General features: G+C 42.0%; 2 protein-coding genes across 2 annotated transcripts in view; one reads left to right on the top strand and one right to left on the bottom strand.

Annotated features, from left to right (window-relative positions):
- Positions 1-525: 525 nt before the first annotated feature.
- ssbp1 (single-stranded DNA binding protein 1) lies at positions 526-3,471 on the bottom strand. The gene is made up of 7 exons (XM_030777653.1): positions 3,398-3,471; positions 2,909-2,965; positions 2,753-2,810; positions 2,223-2,363; positions 1,656-1,743; positions 1,383-1,471; positions 526-1,294 (listed from the first exon to the last, which is right to left on the bottom strand). Exons 2-7 carry the CDS (start codon positions 2,930-2,932, stop codon positions 1,260-1,262), a joined length of 435 nt encoding a protein of 144 aa, XP_030633513.1. The 5' UTR covers positions 2,933-2,965; positions 3,398-3,471; the 3' UTR covers positions 526-1,259.
- Positions 3,472-4,382: 911 nt separating this feature from the next.
- Positions 4,383-22,188, top strand: part of tulp3 (TUB like protein 3) — a 22,016-nt gene continuing 4,210 nt past the window's right edge. Inside the window, exons 1-5 of the mRNA XM_030782362.1 lie at positions 4,383-4,428; positions 12,465-12,506; positions 14,488-14,539; positions 18,863-19,025; positions 19,227-19,409. Of these exons, the coding sequence (XP_030638222.1) occupies positions 4,412-4,428; positions 12,465-12,506; positions 14,488-14,539; positions 18,863-19,025; positions 19,227-19,409 (457 nt within the window). The 5' untranslated portion in view covers positions 4,383-4,411. The remainder of the gene's footprint in view (positions 4,429-12,464; positions 12,507-14,487; positions 14,540-18,862; positions 19,026-19,226; positions 19,410-22,188) is intronic.

Here is a 22,188-nt window from a genome sequence, read left to right as displayed (position 1 = left end):
GCGCATAACTGATAAATTCTTAATCATCGATCATACACTTTTATTTGGAAAGAATTCAACACCACATTAAATTGACAAGGACCTGCCCCCATCAAAAGTCTAACCAATCAGGTTATTCTCTAAGTTTAAAGCTTACATAAACAAGGAGGCTAACCTAGTGTAGACAGACAGATCATCTAGCCAATCGAAGACATATCGGTGCAATGCCGCTAGATTGACAATAAATTGGTCCAATCACCGATAACTCCACAACATTTCTCAACAAACCGAGTAAAGCCAAGAGTACCTAACTGTAGGAACCGCCTACATTTTTGCTCCAATATCACAGATAGCCAACCCACAAGTTTGGGAGTCTGTGAAATAGCAAACCGTAGTTTATCAACATAACATGACAAACAAAACAAATAAAGTCCCCTATGGTCAACCAAAGTATTTCATACATCCATCTGTCGAATTACAACCAAGTATATTTCAAAAGAGCTAGCAGTTTCTCTTTGGTAAAGAACACCAGAACAACAATAAAAGTTAGAAAAAATGTTTTTTTAATGACATGATTGTTATACTTACACTCAACTGGGAAACTTGAGTACAACATGTTCCGAGTAAAATGTGAGACTTTAAACAAATTGAAATTTTGAGAAATAAGCAATCTTTCAGTTTCAGGAGAGGTATTTTTAGATGATCGAAACTAAAACAATGCAAAAATATTCTGCAGGTGTTGGGACATTTGGCTCAAGAACCAAAGACAACACATGAAACAAAGCCTGCAACTGTGACTATGTGAAATTCACCCTACTGCCTGCATTACGCTTTGAGACGATTTAAGTCCCGTACAAGGTATGCTCATCAAGGATAAGTGAACATGACAGAATGTTTTTCAATAGCCAATATCAACAAAAAAAAACCCAAAAAGCAAAAACCTGCATCTTTACAGTTACATTTGATGTTCTGTAAAAACTAATTTATTTGACTAAGCAAATGTTGTAAATTACTTTCTGGAAATTCCTTAACCTCTCAACATTTTGGAGATCTAAAGCATAGTCAACTTTGGACATGGACAGAGTCAGATGGGATGTCAGTGAATGTCTTTGCACATCATAATGCATCCTGTCCCTCACAAGGCAGTAATTCAGGCACATTACATACATGTTACACTACCTTTGAGCTAGGATGGGCACTAAGCAGGCAAAAGTAAAGAAATTAACATAAAACAAAAAAAATCTTCTTGCTTCCATTTTTCCTGTGGTTGTGTATAACCTTCAGACTCTGTTGTCACTTAGAAAGATAATGTTATCTGTGAAGGGAACAAAATAAGCATTTTAATATTGATTAGAGAGACATTATTGTATTGATAAGGCTGTTGACCTGTTACTGTGTCAGACCTGCTATAATGGTGGTGGCTTGCCGCCTAACGTTGTTCTTGTCCACATACTCCCCGTAGTCCAGTTTCCCTTCAACAAACACTCGAGACCTAATTTCAAATTAAGGAAACATACAAAAAAGAGAAAACATGTGAGTATTTACACTGAGAACTAAAAATACATTAAACAGACTGAACGTCTGAATAGTACCAGTAAACTAAATTCCAAGACGCAGCTCTTTGAAGAGGAAGAACTGTTAGGCAAAAAAAGAAAATCCTCACATCTTGAACTCACCCTTTCTTCACATACTGATAAGCCACATCTCTGAGGCCTGGCTTGAACACAGAAATTCTGTGCCATGTCGTCTTCTGACTGACGTCTCCTATGAAAAAAAAAGCCACAAAGTGATCCAGTGGGGAAAAAAAAAAAAAAAAAACGACAGTCATGAGCTGTTGAGAAACTATGAGCGGTATTAGCAAAACTATACAGAAACTGACAGTTTGTATTTGTCCATCTATTTAACCGTGCTCTGCACTTTAGAGGTTGAAAAAACTAGACAGTGCTTTTAACAGCGTGCTTTCATCTTGTACCATTTTGTCCTTATTTGACAGAGTATTTGTTCCTTGAAATCTCCTCTGCTGTCATGTTCTTCTAACAGTACTATCAAATCAAGCCAAACACAATTTGCCACTCAAGATTTCTCATATCACAGTCTTAAAGAATCACAAGGAAGTAGGATTGTGAGAAAGCATTTTTATGGTCATCGCGTACAGACTGAGACTTTTGCTCTCCATTACGTAACTTTATGTGTATAGTCTTACGCTTTCTCTGCATCCAGGTGAGGTGGATATCTGCTCTCACCTGCATATGAGGACTCTCCCTCACCAGATCGCCACATCTCATTGGTTGCCACAGAGAAGATAGTAACTGGGTTCCTGCCCTCTACTTGTCTCATGACGGGATCTTGCCCCACCCGTCCCAGAAGCTGCACCTTATTAATAGCTGCCGGAGAAGAGGGAAAAGAGAGTTCCTCAACACACCTTGTTGACATCTGACATCGAGTGGCATTCCTTCACCAGGTCAACGGGAGAGAGATATGGCCTCTAGTCAGACGTGGACACATAATTACTTAAGATATATGTATATATAATGCCCATCCTTGTTTACATATCTTGTGGAAATCTGCTTAGATGTCTGTTAATTTCAGAGTGACTGAGCTAGACAAACTGAGGTGAAGGCACCAGTTTTATAAATTAAGAGCTTTGCTACGGTCCAGAGGCATGCATATGTTTGAGCAGGTGAGTTTACATCTCCAAATCGAGAGAGAGAGAGAGAGAGACAGAGAGAGAGAGACAGAGACCTGCAGCAGCTCTGGGGAAACAAGTACTCACATCTCTCCAGAATCAAAGTAGCGTCTGTGCTACTGTGTCTGATAACGTTTCGGAATACCTGTCAGAGGAAAAACCGATCAAACAACCGATCAAACACTGTCATTTTTAAGTTTTCTTTACGTAAATTGAGATATTGTGCGTGGGCATAGACACTACCTGTGCCGATGCAATTCTGAACATTTTCTGACTTTTCTGAAGAATCTGACGGTGAAACTTGTGGAGAAACATCCGAAATCGTCCAAAGATAGAAAACACAGCAAGACATTATGTTAACGAGGATCAGTCTAATTGAGATTTCACAACGTGACCCTGTATTAAAGAAATGCGTTACAGGATAGTTTTTAAATGTAACGATCAGTTGAATTCAAGCAGATAAAATAAGGCAGGTAAAGTTAGCTGCATAAAGTTATCCTTGTTAGCACTGACTGAGTACAATCTCATGAAATCATTGTTTCAGCGCAACTTTATTTTAACTTAGCAGGCCCTATGTGAGCAGCAGCCCCAGTCACTCTTTTCATTCTACTGGCTAAAACATTAACTTAGGAGGACAATCATAGCTTGCTAGCATGCTTCTGGAAACGTGTTAACCTAACTGTTAAAACGTTCAAAAATTAATGTGAGCAAGAACTCGATACCGTTACATACTTGTTCTCGCAGATGTTAAGAGAGGTTTGGATAACAGCAATGTGAGGAGCGCGACATTGACAAATTCTTCTTCTTCTTCCACAAACCTATGACGGAAACAGTAGAATTGATGCCACCTAGCGGAGTGGAGTGTGACAATTTAGCCACTATTCCGATCCACAGACTTAAGATTGTTTACCCATTGCGCAGACCAACTCCTAGAACAATCACTAAATAGTTTCGACAGCGATAAGAAATCTATTCCATATTGTCACCAATTTTGTCTAATTTGGCCTGAACCTTGGCGAACATTTACTTATTCCTTGAAGAATTCTTTTTGAAACTACAGTGACCAGTACTGGGCCTTGTCATAACGATTTATTTCTTCCTCCATCCCTCTAGGAACACGTTATATTTCCATTTAGACTTCATTTAAAATGAGACATCCCTGGTTTATTGCTCCCTGTAATTTACAGATGCCCACTGTTGTTTTCTTGCCAGCCGTTTCATTTTTATGAATCTTTCACTCAAAGTTTGACCTCTTCTTAATGATGGCATCTTATGTAAATATTGTAATGACCGGCTCGTGATAACATGAATATCCCCGCCCCTCGGCTATTCCGCCAACCCCCCGCAGTGCAAGACTGACCCAACATTCCATGCACTGCAGCAACTGGAAGAGAGCAGAGTACAGTAGTGGGCAGACTGAGCCGTGCGAACACAACACAATGCATACAACTCCAAGCAACACACAGGTCACTACAATATTTTTAAACTGCAGTAGTTGCAGCATCCCATGGAGGGCAGCAAAGTATTGCGCTAAACCACACGGCAGAGCGAGCAATAACACAGAAAAATGATGAACCAATCCAACTCGTTCCTCTGTTCTATGGATTAGGTCGTACATTAATTTCGATAGGTGGGACTTCCGTCCGTGTAGTGACGATGTAATCTTTTTTCTTTAATGACGTCCCAGGTTTTCGCGCCTGGAGGGGAAGTCAGCAGCTGGGGATTCCATAGCAACCGTCGATAAACATGAGTTACTACATCAGGTAAGCGCGTACAAATATAACTAGTTGTCGTTCAATGTACAATTTAATTTCAGCAAACTAGCCAAAATAGATTTAAACTCAAGTGAGATCTTATGGGGAATTGACGAATCCAAGGCCTCTGTGAACTTTTCTATTCAGTCGCCCTGTTGCATGCAAGACAGGCAGCTGCTTGCCTTTGCTAGCACTAGCCATATGTAGTGGTTGTTTGAGGGGTCCCTAGCCAACAGGGCTGCCTAGCTTAATGGCTAACGACTGATCATCCTCAGCTATCAGAGAGCGTTAGTTGAATATAATTCCATTAAGGCAAATGAACATGAGAAAATATAGTTTCACTGAGATGAGAGCCGACTGGATCGAAAACAATGAATGGATCTAAATATAGTAGAATACTGAAATAAGTTATCGCTGGAATGCTTCAACTGAGCCTAGTTTAGCTAGTCTAGGCTAAAATGAGCTATGTATATATCCATTCGACACCGTCTCAGGAACCCTATTCACTGGTAACACGCTAGTGAACAGTCCATGAGGTAATTAGCTAGTGGTTCCTCTACACAGGCAAACCATTCTCCAGCCTTGATAAACATTGCAACTGACAAACTAGAACTAGTAAAATAAAGGTTGTACAATTCACACCATTAATGTAATTTAAACTAGCCCACATTTCCAACAATGTATTATTTTATGTAATTTCTACTGAATTAAACGAGGGAGATATGCATTCAGCTGGTTGACTGCTAGATGACTATACAGTTAATCAGCTGACAGAGTTCATGCTGCACATCTGTAGTCTTAATTTGACGGAGTCAAAATCTGGTTCAGTATGACAAATAAAAAGTTCAAAAGAGGTATGTTTTCTGCGTCTTGCTGTTTTCGTTTAGTTATTACACACGTGTAATGTGCATATGCAACATCGATGACAATCGCTGCTTCCAATGATATTGTTGCATCACTTGCTTTGTTACAATGCGTCAAGTTATTTCGCAAATCAGTTCTGATCTTTCCCGTAATTTTGACGAACCTTGTCTGAATGTATGAGTGTCGCTCAATTTTTTATCACAAATAATGTAGATAACGACAGTGATTCGCCAGCTCGCCCGTTAATTAAGAGACACGCTTGTGCCTCATTCTCGGGATTAGGAGTAAGTGTCATCGCCGACCGAGGGTCAGTATGAGCGCGATCAAACACAGGTAGGCTATGTTTTCAGTATTTTGATCCAGCGACATTGGTTTCTTGGTGGTTAATATTTAGCGATCTGATTAGATGCATTCGTCATAAACGAAAGATTGTACTTATTTGGTCCTTTAACATTTAAGCAGCCCACGTATTTGGCAAAATAAATCAGCCTGAGATGAACAGGGTGATCTTTACTCAAAATCACGTTTAAAATAGCATATTTGCATACTATAGGAGCAAATTCAAAACCATCAGTGAGAACTGAGGACGAATGTTCCCTATATGCAGTATGTCTCCTGTCGGTAGGCAGGCATTGGTACAGTTACAGTATGAGTAAACAGACGTTTGTTTTATATCATACATAGAAGTGAGATGTGGCTCTCCCATATCCGTAGACAATTTAAAGCGTTTTCATCCCAAACAGTTCTGCTTTGCTCAGCGAGTTCCTGACCAAAATGAAGACCTCTTCCCCTGATAATGAAGCACTGAAATGTAGAATGGTTTAACTGCATGATTGTGAAATTGCAATGTTGATGTAGCCCCGTGAGTTTACATCTGGACCTGTTTTACATTACAGCACAGCATTATTGTCAACGTTTGTTTAGCCATAGACTCCTCTGAGTCTCTTTAGGTCTGTATGTTGTGGTTGGGCAAAAGGAATGAACTCAGTGTTCACATGACTATGTTAAAAGGATACTAGTTCTTGGCGTCTTGTCTCAACATGCCTTTTTCACTGCCTTTTATCCACCTTTCCTTGCCCTCCTTTTTTCTCTGATTCCTCCATACCTCCCTCCATCATTTGGTTCTGTCTCAGTTATTTTTAAATGAGAACCAAAACTGTTTTGTCTGTGTGAAACAAAATGGTGGCTAAACGTGTCATTTCTTTGTGGTGATGCTGACAGGGAAAAGAAACTGTGTTGTGATGCTGTTGTGATTACCAGGCAGTGTCTAAAGCTCAGGTCCATTAGAAACAGAGTCCTTCAACAAAAACTTAGTGGTGTCACACACAGATTCATCATTACTCTTGTCATGAAATGTTCTGTACCTTGATCTACTGTATATTTATATGGACTGTCAAAACATCTATAAAACCCTGGGAGCACAGAGAAGAGACTCTTTGCGTTCAGAGTTCTCGTGGAGTAAGAACCCCCTTGCACTGGAGCTCCACCCTTTCCTGCCGCGCAGTTCCAGGCCAGCTGTGATTATTTTGATATGATCTGGAGCAGTACATTCCTATGCTGTTGTCATGGTCACCCTCAGATACCACGGTATTCTAAAACAGATGCACTGTGTGACTCCAGACAACAGCCGAGAGCGCTTTTTTTTTCTCCGCTTAAATTTGTCACTACATTTTATTTCTCACTACAAGATAAACTCATTTCTGAACAAATGCCATTTTTCTTAGGACTTTTTACATTGAGGAAGAGCACATGATGAACACGATGCACCTTAATAGGTAGGAACATTTGAATTTCTGTGGTTCAGCACAGTGAGAGAAGTGATCAAATGAGTCAGGGCAGGAGCTGAGAGCACTTCAGACAGCTGATTGATTGTCAGTGTGTTTTTTGGGGGTGGGAGACTGGGGGGTACGGAGGGCTGCTGAAGTAGAGAGGGGAACAGACATGTGGAGCTGTGAATGGAATCCACATAGATACTGACTTCCACTAGTCGTCTACTCCAGCCCAGCCCTCTGGGTTGTCACCGTCCAGCAATGGCATGTCTGTGTGTTCCTTAAATGGCATACAGTTCAGTCTGCAATATGGCCCATTCATCTACACCTCCCTTTTTTGCTTCTGCCCAACCTCCTTCTCTCTCTTTCTCTCTGCAGAGGGTAGATTCACATTTGAGAGGTGACTCATATGGAAGTGATGCATCTCTGTGTGTGTTTAAGTTGAGCATCAAGCAGCAATCCAGGAGTTTTGAGTGATTCAGCATTCCGTGTGCGTGTGTGTGTCTGCAACGGGGATGCTGCTTGGAAATCAGAGTCGGTGAGCATGGTGAAATATCCATAGTGTTGAATACTTTATAACACACGCACGCACCCACCCACACACACACACACACACTCACACACACACGGTTATCCTCCAGGATAAGCTGATGTTTCAGAATCTGAATTTGTGTATGAATGTGGTGTGTGTGTGTCTGAGTGTGTGTGTGTCTTAAATCCTCAGAGAAAATTAACACTGGAAAACCCAGTGTACAATTTTCTGCTCTTTCTCCTTTTTTTTAAAACTGTATTCAGCTGGCTCAGACAGGCTTGTGCAATCCACTTTGACTTGGCTCATGTGAGAACAAAAGTGGTATAAATGTAGCACTTCAACTGACTCTGAGCACAAGTTCCACCAGCGACGTGTGTCACAAACAGTGGAGTGGTATTAACAGCTTCAATTTAGTTCGGCTGATAATGATTAATTATATAGTAATTGTGGTTTTCATTTACAGGTCGTATTTTACTGGCATTAGTCAGGTCAGGCTTTTATTCTAATGATTGTTATTGTAAAACTGTTAACGTAAGAATTAATATCGTTGACCTGTCAGTTTTGTAGCCCTTAGGTGTGAACAGCCCTGTGTGTGTGTGTGTGTTAGACAGCAGAGCTGTTATGTGTGTGGAGAAGACAGATGCCATTGGTTCACAGTGAAGTGCTGAGTAATAAAGGACAGTAATAACTCTGAAGGATCTATTGCTTTTTCCATGACGGGGGTGGACCACTGTGGGTGGAGACTGCAGTGGAGAAGTATCTTTGAGTGTTTGTAGTGCGAGTGTGGTCTGGAGGAGTGTGTTTGACTGTTTGTACCGTGTTCAAGAGAAGCTCGAGAAATCTACAGAGGAGCCGAACTCCATGGCCTAGCGCCTGCTGTTTCTGTGATCACACACGCCTTCCTCTCCACTGACGGAGTGGTAGAATGGCTATGATGAAGGTTCTTTTGGGACGTGGCATAACCATCAGCAACTCATAACCTTTATTTTACCTCTGCCATTTATTTTGCCGGAGTGACTTTACTCCCCGGTGAACGATTCCCTTGACTGTCATTAGCCAGGGGTCAGGAGACTGCTTTTTTCCCTCCACATATGCACACACAATCGAATGGAGTCCATCCCGCCGGTTTCCTGGCAGCACATCTGCAGTGTCTTTGATGAGATGCTGGCAGTGTAATGAAGGCAGAGTTAAAGCACCTTGCAGTAAAGCAGTCGAACTCACAGGCCAGTTAGACCTGTGCTAACTGCTACATGCTAACCATGTGAAAGAGGATGGATAATATTTGATGAGTGTCAAGCGTCACACTTTCTGCCAGAGCCTCCTCTGGGGTTGGGGAAACATACTGGTAATGTGAAGATTGCTGGCTGTATAATATTGAGGTCTATAGATGATGATAGTACAGGTTGAGCATCCCTAATCCAAAAATCCAAAATCCGAAACTTTTTGAGCACTGACATGACATCACAAGTGGAAAATTCTACACCTGACCTCACTTGCCCATTTGGGGCTCTGACGCTCTCTTGGTGCCAGGATATCTTATTATGTATATTCAAATACGGTATTCCAAAATCCAAATCCGAAAAAGTCCAAAATCCGAAACACCTCTGGTCCCAGGCATTTCTGATAAGGGATACACCACCAATATAGTGTAATAAAGTTTAATCTGCCAGCCAAACTATAAGGGCACGGGGAAAGATATCAGGAGAAATTTCCAACCTCTCCCCTCCCATTGTACTAAAAATGTAATTGTGTATGTCTGTAAATAACCTAACAACAAAACAAAACCTGTAGAACTTGAGAGAAAAATTAATTGAATAAAGACTAAAAGAGTGTAAGGGAGAATTGTGGAAAAGTATTATGTGTTTATCTGATTATTTATCAGGTCAGTGCTGAAATTTCCAGTGTTCATTCTCTTTTCATGTAGTACCACAGGCTCTTTAGGGTATTGTGCTCAGAGTAAAGCATTGTTTCCATGGTGATTGGTCCCACACAGGGCTTACCTGCAGGTATCTGGGGGATGTGTGTGAGGGTTTTTGGAAGGGTGGGGGGGGGTGAATCCCTCATGACCTAAAGGCACAGGTAGTCCTTCCAAACCTTCTACAGTGTGTGTGTCAGTGCTCTATGATCTAACTCTCAGACACGCTACATGGACACTCTGAAGACTGTCTCCCAGCCTGTTTTCAGCCGCTGGTCATACAGGTACACACACACACACACATAGAGTAAAACAGCATGCACCGTGTTTGAGTAGGGTATGGGTAGAGAACAGGCAAGAGGATGACAGGCTTATGCAGTTGGATTGTATTTTACTGTTTTTACTGGAGTTAGGCCTACTGATTAGCCTGTCTATCCTGTGTGATGTATCTGACAGGAAAGGGTTAGCCACAGCAAGATGTCAACCTCTCCTCTGTCTGTCTGTGTTTGTTCCTTCACTTTCTTTCTGCCTCTCGCTCCCTTTTTAACTTTTGCAGCATTCTGCCGGTGTGCTCTTACTAGGTTGATTTTACCGTCTTCTCAGACAGAGGTTCATCTTGCCCTGTGATGTAGGCTTGTTTGCTGTAACCAAGGGTCATTTGTTTCCAGGAATATACTTGGTAATTGCCGCCGTGGGAGTTAGTGTTAATGTTTGTGTTTATAGCCACTGTGTACATTAATGCCTCACCTGAACTTACTTATATCCCTGTGGTCCACTTAACATCACCCCTCTGTCTGATTACAGGCACATTTTTCACAACAGTACTGCTTCATTTACTCTGAGCTTCATATGATTACTGGTGTTGCATAATTATTGTTTTGGAGTCTGTTTGAGTGTGAATATACAGTATGGGTGTTACAGACACAGAGACTGAGATGTAGAGTCTGTTTGAGTGTGAATATACAGTATGGGTGTTACAGACACAGAGACTGAGATGTAGAGTCTGTTTGAGTGTGAATATACAGTATGGGTGTTACAGACACAGAGACTGAGATGTAGAATCTGTTTGACTGTGAATATACAGTATGGGTGTTACAGACACAGAGACTGAGATGTAGAATCTGTTTGACTGTGAATATACAGTATGGGTGTTACAGACACAGAGACTGAGATGTAGAATCTGTTTGAGTGTGAATATACAGTATGGGTGTTACAGACACAGAGACTGAGATGTAGAGTCTGTTTGAGAGTGAATGTATAGTATGGGTGTTACAGACACAGAGACTGAGATGTAGAGTCTGTTTGAGAGTGAATGTATAGTATGGGTGTTACAGACACAGAGACTGAGATGTAGAGTCTGTTTGAGAGTGAATATACAGTATGGGTGTTACAGACACAGAGACTGAGATGTAGAGTCTGTTTGAGAGTGAATATACAGTATGGGTGTTACAGACACAGACACTGAGATGTAGAGTCTGTTTGAGTGTGAATATACAGTATGGGTGTTACAGACACAGAGACTGAGATGTAGAGTCTGTTTGAGAGTGAATATACAGTATGGGTGTTACAGACACAGAGACTGAGATGTAGAGTCTGTTTGAGAGTGAATATACAGTATGGGTGTTACAGACACAGACACTGAGATGTAGAGTCTGTTTGAGTGTGAATATACAGTATGGGTGTTACAGACACAGAGACTGAGATGTAGAGTCTGTTTGAGTGTGAATATACAGTATGGGTGTTACAGACACAGAGACTGAGCTGTAGAGTCTGTTTGAGAGTGAATGTATAGTATGGGTGTTACAGACACAGAGACTGAGATGTAGAGTCTGTTTGAGAGTGAATATACAGTATGGGTGTTACAGACACGGACACTGAGATGCAGATTGTTCCACAGGAATGAATCAATGCCAGAACTGGCCAGTGGTCTGTCAGTTTGATTTTGTCAGAGTCATCATAATCACATAGACAGTGTTTGTCATATCCTTTGATGTGTTTGAGGGGGTGTTTCATTGTAGGTTGTTCACAGCATGTAAGAAAATGCAATTGGTTTTCTCACCTTTTTGAGATGATTCCAATCATCATCAGGTCCATCTCCTTTAGAGACAGAATAGCGCATTCTGGGCGGTTTGGGTATTTTGATTTTATTCTGGGTTTTTTTTTGTTGTTGTTTTTTAGGGGGGTTTTGCCATGTGCCTTTTTGCCCTGATGTCCACTGTTCCAGTGTTTGGAGCTGTCAGATTGTGTAAGACGTGTGGTCTTTCTGTCAGTCTCTGTAACTCCTCTCTAAATTTCAAACAATTAAAGTCTTGACCTTTCACCTTCAAATGGATCCCAGCCAGAGAGATACAGAATGGACACAATTTGTCTTTTGTACAACCACAGAATCCTCCTTGGAATGTGATTTTGTTATGCTTACTAGCCGTGAGAGAGTGTGTGAAACAACATTAGCAGGACTGCACTCTTGTGATGTGTCTTTTGGCTGCGGTAACGGAAGAAAGAGTTCTGGACAATAGGTTTTAATCAGTGTTCGATTAGGTTGTGTGTGTGTGTGTGTGTGTGTGTGTGTGTGTGAATGGTATCCATAGTGACGGGGAGAGGTGTCTCCCGGGGCAGACGATGTGTCCTGTCACCTTAGCTGTGTCGCGTTTTGAAACATTCATTACACAGAGTGTGTCTACAGATAAGGAGAGTCCTCGCCATCTCCAGAAAACACACACACACTGCTTTGTAGGCAAATGTCTGCAGACAGAAGACTTTGAGTGAACTGACAGCTGGAATAAGGAAAGAGGAGCCACAGGTCTGAGATGGAGAGGTGTGTGGTTGACTGGCGTCTTTCGACTGTGGCTCCACGGCTCTGACAGGAGTAGTTTAACAACTTGGAGTATTATTGACTTTGTTTTTTTTCTTTGTCTTTCTATCTTTCGCTTGTTCCTGTGTCGGTTTGATCGCCCTGACTACAAAGACCCTCCAGTTCCTCCAGTTTCACCTCTACTGCCACAGCGAGGTAAGCACACAGGTTCACGCTTTCTGAAAACACACACTTCATTACACAACTTCACACATACAGAAAGTCTGTCCAACACATATTCAGTTATCTACACATTCACTAATGCACCTTCTTATTCATGGTGGGCCGTAAGAGTTAGGACATCAAAGCAGTTAATGTCAAGGGGAAGAGGCTACATTTTACCTTTTGGATTATAGAGGCTGTTTTCAGCTGTAATGACTGATCCCTGACATTACCGCACCTCCCTGATGACCTAATTAACACCTCCAGTCAGTCTCCAGTGTCTCTACTCCTTTCCTCTCTGTCATCTTCACCTGCTGAGGGACTAGCTCTGCCCCGTTCTACAGTCTCCTGCCTCAGTAAAGCACACACACACACACACTCACGCACACACACACACACACACACACACTCAGCTTTTACACAAGCTCAGGATGTCATCTGGAGATGAAACGACACAGAAAGGTTGTGTAAGTCAGTCAGAATAGACAGACAGCTAGTACATTTAATTGGCAGCCTGTTTGTGAGATGTCCAACACTGGATAGGCCAGGTCAAAAGACTGGACAGAATAGCTGACAGAGAGAAATTAACCAATCAACGGTTAGTGGTTAGGCTGCGTGAGAAGCTCTCAGACACATACACACATACATACATAGAGACAGTGAAAAAGCTCGCTGCTCAGTAGTTCCTGGAATGTAGGTTCTTTATTTCCCTTCCTGAAAATTGATGACATATGCAATGCTCTATATTCGCTCAGCAGAGAGACATAGACAGAGAGAGAGAGTGAGTGAGTCAGAAAGAGAGAGGGGAAGGAATATAGGGACCAGTTCTAAGGCAGTTTAGAGTCTGTGTATTCTTAGCTCTTTGATTAAACACATACATTGAAAGATGGTTGAATTAGAGAGGTAAATGGAAGTTCAAAGTTTTGGATCACTATTAGTTTTGAAGCAGTACTCAAGCACATCCTGGGCAAAGAGAATGAATTACAGTGACATATGGACAATTCTCCTGTCCCTGGATAGCCTCTACACGCAGGCGCACACACATACACACTCACACCTGCAGGGTGCGTGGGCAGTCTTGTGTGTGTGTGTGTGTGTGTGTGTGTGTGTGTGGTGTTTGCTGACCAGGCCTCTCTCAGTAGACTCCTGCTGCCCCTTGCTGAGTTCTCTGTCTGTAACTTAGCAACACATGCACCATAGTGCACTCTCTCATCACAACTCACAAAGAAGAGGTCAGGTTATGCTCTGGCTCTCTGGCCTGACCACACACACACACACACACACACACACACAGAGTGCTGTTCAGTGTCTGATTTTTCTGATCACAGTACTTTCACTACACAAATCACATTTATCCTATGTCATTTAAAACAGACATTCTTACATCTGGGTTTATCAACCATACCATTAATCTAAATAACCTGTAGTGGTAACCTGTATGTGGCCTCTTGTCCATAAAAGAGAAAGCCCATTCATGTCTCACATTCACAGAAACAAAATCAAACGCCAGTCGGGCTTATGTTTCAAATTTCATCCGCTGTCCACAGACACACACACACACAAAGACAGACAGGGGGTGAAGGATGTGAGACTGACGTGGCTTCATACAGACAGGAATCTGGTGAATCATAAATCAGAGATTTGTCTGTGGAAATGGGCTGTGCTGAGAAACCCTAATGTAGTTGTGTATTTGCACTGCAGAATAGGTGGTTAGTGCTGCTCCCTGGTGGAGCTGTTTTGAGAAGCTGCTCAGAGTCCAGAGTTTATGGACCTAATGTGTGTGTGTGTGTGTGTGTGTGTGTGTGTGTGTGTGTGTGTGTGTGTGTGTGATCTACAGGCCTCATATTTAATCTCACTTTTCACAGTTATGCTTGTGGAGATTTTACAGCATTCGAGTGTGGAGCAATCTGAAGTTATCTGTGTGTGTGTGTGTGTGTGTGTGTATGTGTGTGTGTGTGTGTGTGTGTCTTCACAGTGCCCTAGAAGATGACAGCATCAGTCTCAGGCAGCAGAAACTGGAGAAGCAGGTGAGAGACAATCAGCTGCATGCCATGGCTCTTGCATGCTATTTTCAATGAACTATATTAATATATACTCGCTTCATTTACATCTAGTTTTCATATTATATTATATTATATTCATATTATATGTTCATCTCGGGTAATCTCAGCAATGGGATCATCTTGTAAAATTTTAGGCTGCGCCATTGTGTGACACAGTTGTAACATGGCTCTTTCAAATGACAGTGTACTCAAAGGGAGTAGTTATGCAGCAGTCAGATTAGATTTGATTAGAAATCTCCTTTTGTGTGACGATGTCAGCCTGTTGAGTTTCATATCCTCAGACTGTTTTTGTGTGTAAAGTGGATTAAAAGGGAGTGTATGTGTGTATGGAAATGAGTTGCATTTGGAGCTGACTTTTAGGGGTACTTGTGTGTGTGTGTGTGTGTGTGTGTGTGTGTGTGTGTGTGCGTGCGCATGCGTGCAATTGCATGTGCACTTCCGTGTTTTCACGCTCTGTATAAGTTGTCCTTTTACAGCCTTGGTCACACTCAGCTGGGTCCATTATGCTTTCAGTCAACTTACATAACCAACAATCATACACACACACACACACACACTCACACAATACAGAGCTGTGTTGGATTGTAGCAATAACAAAATGGTGACTGTCAAAGAGAACAGAGCGAAATATCTGGTACAAGGCCACATGCTGTTCGGTGTCTCTCTTTGTTTCTCCTTGGCTATTTTAAGTGTTTTGTACAAGCAATGCATTTCCTGTACCAAATCCAAGAGGTGCTCCCCCCTCCCCCCGTGTGCTTAATGGTACATTCTGTCTGTGACTGAGACTGCTGCTGTCTCTCTCTCTCTCTCTCTCTCCCTCTCTCTTTTCTCGCGTTCTCTCTTGCTTTCACCTCACATCTTATTTGTGCTTGTATTCTCTCCCCTGTCCTTCTCTCTCTCTCTCTCTCTCTCTCTCTCTCTCTCTCTCTCACACACACACACACACACACACTCACTCCCGCGGTGTGAGGGAGACGTGAAAGGACAGTGGTGTGTGAACTCTTTGCTTTGTGTTGGCTGTGTGGCTGTGATGTGAGAGGGCAGCTTTTGAGGGGTCATCCCTGATGGCGATGCCTCTTAGCAGGAATGACAGTACCTTTTATATGACAAGTATGGAGACTCCAGAGCGGCACTGACGGACCCGTGCAACTTATCTCACTCTGAATAAGGATGTCTATGGAAAGGGTGCGTTCACTCCTCTGCTTGGTCTGTTTATGTTTTCTCTCATGTCAGTTTGTGTTTGTGCAGCACACAAAAGGATTTTTGTACAGACAAAGCTATGGGATAGAGTTATAGGATTTGGATTCTTTTGTAGGGTGTAAAAGTGTTTGTGTGTGTGTCTGTGTGTGTCTGTGTGTGTGTGTGTGTGTCATTGTGTTTTAGCCTAGTCCACCCTAGTGACACTATTGTTTTCTGCTATGTTCTGGGAGACTCACTTCCTGAGTCAGTAATGTTTTTTTCATTAACCTCATTTTCTATTGTCTGTCATCTAAAAATTCAAACTCTGTTCTCATACATAGACTGAGAACTTGAGTAGACCAATCATTCCTGTACTGCAGGTAGTGCTGCTGTTTTCTTACTGAAGTAATGTTGAGGTGAAGCAAAGTTTTGGTGGGTTTCAACAGGAGAAATCTCTATGGTGATGTGTCTTGAGGTTTTACAGGTAGGGAAGCATGTTCATGCAGCTATACATACACAGCATGTCACTTTACAGTGTGACTTTTTTTTTTTTATCTTACTTGGCTGAGGTTGGGCTGGGAGAGACCTTTCATACAGTTCACCAGTCCAAACACTCATGATGGTTTGAAGTCACCACAGTGATATTGAAGCTTCTCAGGAGGACATAAGACATCATTACATCAGCAGTTAGAATCATTTACACTCAGGTCTCACCTAACTGATACCTAGAAGGTGCAATCAGCTTTATCCTCAGAAACCAAAGGATAGGCAGCTCCATGAGGAAAATGCAGAAGAAAAGAAAAGATAGGTTACTTGCTCTCTCTGATCATTCTACCCATAAGGAGTGTTTGTTTATCAAAGGAGGAGTTGTAGTTAGTGATGAAGTTTTCATTATGAGTGTAAAATTCTCTGTGTGTGTCAGTGAGTGCTGTGGGTGTACCTTTTGTATTGTTCGCATGTGTGTGTGGTACACTCATTGTCCTCTAATTTATGAAGGTCTTTGTTATTATAATGCCATCTATTTGCATTGTTTGTCTGTTTTCTATGCTTTAATAAGAGAAGTACCTCATCCCTCTAAAACCCCTTAAAGCAAAAAAAAGGCTTTTTGAAATGGAGAGAATAGCCCTCGGGCTCCAGAAAGGAAGTTTCTCAACCTTTAATCTCTTTTCATTTCCATATTTAATGTGAGGTGAGCCTAGTCTGGCTTTTTCCAGAGGAGGCTGGTCAGACACTTGTTTACAGAGAGCTGTATGACTGCAGTAACTATGGCAGGACTGGTATCACCACACACACCACACACACACACACACACACACACACACACAGAATCAGAGACTGTTTCGCTGTCTGAAGCCTTCCTTTCAGTTCACCGCTTCTCTGAACTAAATTTTCTGTGTGTCTGTGCTAATTGATAGAGTTATATAATCAGGGGTTTGGGGAGTCCTGGTTTCATAGTGTTTACGGATACATTCACTTCTTTAACAATAACCACAACAAGTGAGACGTTATCACTGAGATTTTTGAGAGTTTTGAAGGTTCTGTTTGAAATGCTCATGCCCTCGCGTAGACTGACAGCGAAGGGATGGAGAAACATTTGAAGAAAAGAACAAAGATTGACAAAAGTATTTCAAGGACCTGAGCCTCTTCACACTGCCTTCCATGTGCTGTTTCCATAGGAACATCTGACACCTATTCACACTATTCTTTAAAGAAGGAATGCTAGCAAGTTCCTGGCCAAGGCCTGTTTTTCCCCTCACTCTTTTGTTTTGTGTCCTCAGCAAAGGGTCCACTCTTATCTGCATGAGTTGAATGAACGTGTTCTGCGGATAAAGACGGCACAATATTAATGAATAAAAATATTTGCAGCCTTCAGCCTGTGGTTATCAGAACGGCACGATGTCGAGCGGGGCTTTGGGTTTTATGAGGCGGCTTACGGACTTTATTGATCAGAGGTGTGGAACTGTGTCTGACGTCTGATGGAATGATGGACTGAATGGGAGGACAGGGTAAAGCAGAGCTGGAAGGCTTAGCCTCAGTAGACTGACAGGGCAGATATGGACTCAGCTGGAAGAAAAGGGACATATTAGCCAGCACAAACCTGGTCTTGCAAACTCAACACAGACTCCAGCCCACCTTTTAATGATATCTATTCCGAAATGTTCAAATCCAAGCCCTTGACATAAGCCCTTTCTTCTTGTTCTGTCTTCTAGCTCCTTTTCAGGGTCTCTTTTTTAACAATGTTTCATTGTGATGTATTCTAGCTCCTTCCCTTAACCCTGCTCTCCTCCTGCTCAACCTATCCCATTAATCTATCCACTAGCCTCTTACTCAACCTACTGCCTTAACCCTGACCATTAACCACAATTTGTTCCCTGAAGAGGTACTCTGCCAAAAGTGAGGTACTCTGCCAAAAGTGAAATATCCTTTCTCACCCACATGTCCATTGAAACTCTCAGTGGGGTTTTTGCCTCTGTCTTCTCTGAAGACTTAGCTGCTTTTGGAGAAGTTTTTTCTTCTAAATCAAGTTCATTTAAATGTTCATAAAGCATCTCCAAACATCCCCGTAATCCAAGATATATGTAGTTAAATGATGCAGTGAATTCAAACAGTTAGCTTTCAGCTCATTCACACATCTATGGCCTAACCTGACTTATTTCACTGGTTGGCATACACATCATTCATTGGCTAGTCTGTACCTCATTTATTGAAAGCCATGTGTCTGTGCCTATGGAGAAGTTGTGGCTGTATGTTTTGGTATGGAATGATAAGGATACAAAAAAGACCATTTTGACAGACATTTGAGTGAGTAAAAAGTAACCTCAACTTCTTTTTGGGTAGAGTACCCCTGTAATCCCCTCCTTTAGCTCTCTCATCTCGCTGCAGTAATTCGGTAGTTCCATCCCGAAGGTCAGGGACAGGCATAAGCAGTGTGGCAGAGATTCTTTCACTTTTGATACCTCTTTAGTCTGATCACAGATAGTGGCGTGGCTTAGGAAAGGGCTTAGAGTGGCTTTAAAGTAAGACTCTTCTGTGTCGTTCCTATTGGGTTAAGGCTCAGTTCTGCAAGGTCACGTGTCCTAAAATGGTCATTTATCCTCCCATGCACAGAGGGCACTGTTGGAACAGAAGCAGAGGAAGAAGCGTCAGGAGCCCCTAATGGTGCAGCCCAACCCAGAGGCGCGTCCACGGCGATCACGACCTCGTCGCAGTGAAGAGCAGGCGCCGCTGGTGGAGTCTCCCCTTAGCATCACCAGCGATGTCATCTTAGACGGTAAAGGGGGCGGGAGACTGATGGCATGCCGACCCCACTGGGACATTTTAGCAGGACTCTGTATGGCACATAGACAAGACAGATACAGATACATGACACATCTTGTAACAGATACAAGAGTAGAGTAGGCACTCTATGTATAATTAGGACAAACCCAAGACAAAGACCCCAAATCCTCTGTGTGTCTCTCCCCGGCTGCAGCTGGGATAGATGGTCCGGCGGCATTGCTAGGCTCCGAGGCTCCTGACCTGGTAAGCAAGGTCCACATCCTGTCAGTCAGCCAACCCTCACAGTCGCCCCCTGCAGACGAGCCAGAGAGAGACGGGGACACAGAGTCACTGCTGCAGCCCAAAACAGACATTCACGAACTGCTTCAGAAACGAGGTTAGTCCCCATCATACACACACACTCACTACAAGTCAAGACAGTTGGGTTCGTATTGGGATTTTTACAGTATTATTTTGTAGAAAAGTAACCAGTAGCACTACAGAGACAGATGCTCTCATGCTTGGGTTGACATTGTTCGACTGTTAAACAAGCAAGCAGGCAGGCAGGCAGTGCGGCAGTTAAGGTCATGTGTTGTTTACTCTACTGGCCCTCCGGAGTTTCCTCAGTACACAAATGGCCAACTCTTCTAAATGTCACAGCCTGTCTCCCAAAAGTTCTGCTCTTTTTTTTCAGTGAGCAAACACATTATACTAACTCAAACCGTACACTGGCCTCCAAGCAGTTCATCTCCCGTAATCTCCCCACTCAGCTCAGCACTGTTAGTCCTTAAACACAGTCATTTATACTCTATCCTCAAAGCCAGTGGAAGTGAACAGAGAGGATTTAACTGTGAGGAGGGCTGATGTATGGGCTGATATTCAGTCCATGTAAAGACACTGTGAATTTCATTTGAGAGGACTGACTGACTGTGAGACTATGGCAGTGCTAAAGGTTACTGTGTGGTATCTGTGTGTGTGCTTTGAATTCCTGTGGCATTTTGTAGACAATATGTCTCCGTTAGGATGTAAATATGTAGAAGCTTGCGTATACAGTTGGTACCCACTTGAGTAAACCATAATTTACAAAAGGTTTTGTTGTAATTATTAATATAAAAATTGCTGCAATGTTTCTTTGGTTGTGGATAGAGTTGTGGTTAGGGTTATGGTTAGGTTATTAATTTTTAGTGAAAGTAAAATGGAAGTAGATGTGAAAGGTCCCTTTAACATACAATAGTGTGTATCTGCGTGTGTGTGTGTGTGTGTGTGTGTGTGTAATGTAGTATCCTAATTCCTGCTGAGTGTCATTAGTGAAGTCCTGGTCTCTTTGCAGAATTCCCCACCACTTTTCCCACTGTGTTTATCTGCCATGTCTCCTCTGTGGAAGGGTTTTTAACATCAAAGCATAGAGCTCACACATTTAACAGAATCTTAACTACTTCTGCGTTAGACTTCACAAACTTTTTAAATTACAGATTAGCCCCACCATACGGCAGAGTCACGGAAAAGAAAACGAAGTCTGTAGAGGAATCTTTTTCATGCTAAAGCCCCAGAGTCATAAGAATTTTGACTTGAGTATTTACTTATTTATTTCTGTACATGAGAGAGTTTCTGTTGGGCTCGTTTGTGTGAAAATGCAAATGAAGTGCTGTTGGGGATGTGGCGTGCTGTGTTAATCAGACTGTTTAACATGAAGGTGATATGAGGCCAAGCTTTCTGTAAACATCTCTCAACTTTACTGGTCTGTGCTCAGTATTTCCATCCTAGTCAAACTTGAGTTTTTTTTTATTTCTAAATATGATGCTGTGTGTCATGTACGATATAATTGCATTGCTGTAAAATGTTTCATGTTCAAAAAATTTGTCAAATTGACAATAATTGTTCTGTATGTTTAAAACTACAGCATTTTGGAGCATAAGAAAAATGAACAGATATTTGTGTCTGATTCTGCCAAGAGTTATTTTATTCTGTACTGCTCTGAATGTCACGCTGGTGGTGTGGTGCAGGACCCAAGTGCAAGACACGATGGTAGAAGGTGACAAACGGAAGACTTTACTGACAAAAGAAGATTAAAATACAAGTGCAAATTAATAACAAAAGCCGATAACAAAAAGATGCAGCATGACAGTGTGCACAAAACACAAACAACGATAGACAAAAGACAAGGCAAACACTAGGACTTAAATAGAAGGAGAAACTAAACAGGATTGGGTAAAATTAACAAGGTCAATAATTAGACAAACGGGAACAGGTGAGGGGCGGAGACAGACAGAGATCAGGCACACAAAGACATGACAAACTAAAAGTCCAAACTGAGGTGCAGGCTGTGACACTGAAATACGATTTTCTTCGTCCACACCTCAGGCCACGCTTTTTTTTTCCAATGCTTTTTTTTTTTTCTTTTTCTAAAAATCAGTGGTGTCATATCCACTACCGTTGGCCTTGAAGGAAAACACAGCAGAAGAAAAAGCAAGGGGAAAAAATGTAGGAGTGAATGAATACCTCCGTCTCCTACAGAAGCACTGCAACATTTCTTCACCACCGGTGTTCCTCCAGCCCACTGAATAGTGTACAGCAGCTCTTAGAGCGGTGATAAAGCAGCGTTAAAAATTCATTTGGAGATACTAATACTGTTTTCCGTAGCCAGCACAAGACGCTGGGGTTTTGGTTCAACGAAAGACATGTCTATAAGTATGGAATTTTGTGCTTTGAAGCCCTGACTCATCTTTTAAAGAAACACCCAGACCTGTGGGTGATATTTAAATAATCCACACTGCTGTAGTCATGTTTAAGAAATCTCATTTATGTTTGAGAGGGAGACTGCCACTGAACATTGCTCTGAGTTTTTAGTGTCTGTCTGTGCGTGTGTGTGTGTGTGTGTGTGCGTTTGTTTGCATGTTTGTGTATTTGCTGCCTGGGTAGATTCTCATTCCCGAATACTGAAAAAGAAGAATCATTTGACTTTATAATTCAGACAAGGATTTTGTCTGTATTGTGCCCTGTTGTAATCATGCCAGATCAGACACAGATAAATAACCATTAGCTCGGTGTTTACTGACATTGAGCACAAGCACAGGCTGTGGGTGCTGTGTAAAGAGTCTTTAATCTTCAATTTAATCTTCAATTTTTTAGAGCTTCTGAATGAAATTCCATTTAAGAGCAGAAGAGGCTTAGGGGAT

The sequence above is a fragment of the Chanos chanos genome, chromosome 1, assembly GCF_902362185.1.
Source record: "Chanos chanos chromosome 1, fChaCha1.1, whole genome shotgun sequence".
In the NCBI taxonomy this organism is placed as follows: domain Eukaryota; kingdom Metazoa; phylum Chordata; class Actinopteri; order Gonorynchiformes; family Chanidae; genus Chanos; species Chanos chanos.
Note: the sequence above shows the minus strand (reverse complement) of the source record. Positions and strands in the feature narration are given on the sequence as shown.